Source organism: Corvus brachyrhynchos, unplaced genomic scaffold, assembly GCF_000691975.1.
Source record: "Corvus brachyrhynchos isolate BGI_N302 unplaced genomic scaffold, ASM69197v1 scaffold660, whole genome shotgun sequence".
NCBI lineage: Eukaryota > Metazoa > Chordata > Aves > Passeriformes > Corvidae > Corvus > Corvus brachyrhynchos.
The window spans coordinates 92,247-94,076 of record NW_008235547.1 but is presented as its reverse complement, the minus strand read 5'-3'; the positions used below and the strand labels follow the sequence as shown (position 1 = coordinate 94,076).

Genomic DNA, 1,830 nt, shown 5'->3' with positions numbered 1-1,830 from the left:
CCCACTGCCAGCCCCCACACTGCCACTGAGGGGACAGGGGACAGTGTGGGGACAGCGTGGGGACATGGCCATCCCACACAATGCCACTGCGGGGACAGGGGACAGCATGGGGACAGCATGGGGACAGCATGCGGACATGGCCACCCCACTGCCACCCCACACACTGCCGCTGTGGGGACAGTGGGATGGCAAAGGGACACTGCAGGGACACGGCCACCCTGCTTCCTCACCAGCCACTGGCTGCAGGGACACCCTGATGGCATGGGGACACCATGGGGCCGCCCCACTGCCCCACTCTGCACTGCTGCTGTGGGAACATGGCGATGGCATGGGCACATGGTGGGGACATTGTGGGGACACTGTGGGGACACTGTCACTGCCCTGCCACACCACGGATTGTCCCTGCACTGCTGCCGTGGGGACATGGGGCTGGCACGGGGACACCACAGGGCCACGGGGACACCACAGGGCCACGGGGACATCACAGAGCCAAGGGGACACCACAGAGCCAAGGGGACACTGCAGGGCCATGGTGACACCGCAGGGCCACGGGGACACTGCAGGGCCACGGGGACATCACAGAGCCAAGGGGACACCACAGAGCCAAGGGGACACTGCAGGGCCATGGGGACACCCAGGGCCACGGTGACACTGCAGGGCCATGGGGACATCACAGAGCCAAGGGGACACCACAGAGCCAAGGGGACACCACAGGGCCATGGGGACATCACAGAGCCAAGGGGACACCGCGGGGCCGTGTCCCCGTACCTGGTTTTTGTCCAGCTCGCAGTTGCGGTACTCGCTCTCACCCTGCGCGCGGAAGGTGATGATGACGAAGCCCACGAAGATGTTCATCATGAAGAAGGCAATGACGATGATGTAGACGATGAAGAAGATGGAGATCTCCACGCGGTAGTTGTAGATGGGCCCCTGGTTCTCGGCGTTGGCGTCGATGGCCGCGTGGGGGGACCGGGGGTGGGGGGGTGCCCCGGGGGGGGTGGCAGCGGCCCCGAGCCCGCCCCGGGACTCACGCAGGCCACCCCTCGAAGGTGGACACGGTGAACAGGGCCATCATCCCCGCCAGGACGTTGTCGAAGTTGAAGTCGCTGTTGAGCCAGAGGCGCTCCCGCACCGACGGGTGGGACACATCCCCGTCCTTGTACACCAGGAACGTCCCCCTGGGACAGGGACACCGGGACAGCGAGGGTGAGACACCCCCCTGGACACTGCCACTGACTGGGGGGCCACAGGGACACCACAGGGAGCAACAGCGGGACCCCACGGGGACACAGGGACACTACGGGGTCACAGGGACAGCAGTGTGAGACCCCAGTGGGACACTGGCACCTGTGGGTGGGACACGGCCCCACCCCTTACACCGGGAACATCCCCTGTGGGGGCAACACAGGGACAGTGATGGTGAGACCCCAATGGGACACTGCCACCAGGAGGGGGTGGGACACCATGGGGACACCAGCAGGGCGGGACACAGGGACACTACGGGGTCACAGGGACAGCAGTGTGAGACCCCAGTGGGACACTGGCACCTGTGGGTGGGACACGGCCCCACCCCTTACACCGGGAACATCCCCTGTGGGGGCAACACAGGGACAGTGATGGTGAGACCCCAATGGGACACTGCCACCAGGAGGGGGTGGGACACCATGGGGACACCAGCGGGGCAGGTCGGGGTCAGGATCTGAGGTGTAGAGGTCAGTTTGGAGTGTGGGGTCAGTTTTTGGGGGGACACTCACCTGCACTCCCCCGGCGTGTGCTTGGCCTCATCAGTGCAGCTGTAGAACTTGCCCTGGGGGGGGGTCGGGGGGTCAG

At 65.7% G+C, this 1,830-nt stretch overlaps 1 protein-coding gene across 1 annotated transcript in view; it reads right to left on the bottom strand.

Moving 5' to 3' along the window:
- LOC103618144 (voltage-dependent L-type calcium channel subunit alpha-1F) overlaps window positions 1-1,830 on the bottom strand; it is a gene marked incomplete at its 3' end in the record, with an annotated part of 29,285 nt that overhangs the window by 10,602 nt on the left and 16,853 nt on the right. Inside the window, 4 exon segments of the mRNA XM_017736712.1 lie at window positions 151-169; window positions 769-964; window positions 1,026-1,178; window positions 1,755-1,807. Of these exon segments, the coding sequence (XP_017592201.1) occupies window positions 151-169; window positions 769-964; window positions 1,026-1,178; window positions 1,755-1,807 (421 nt within the window).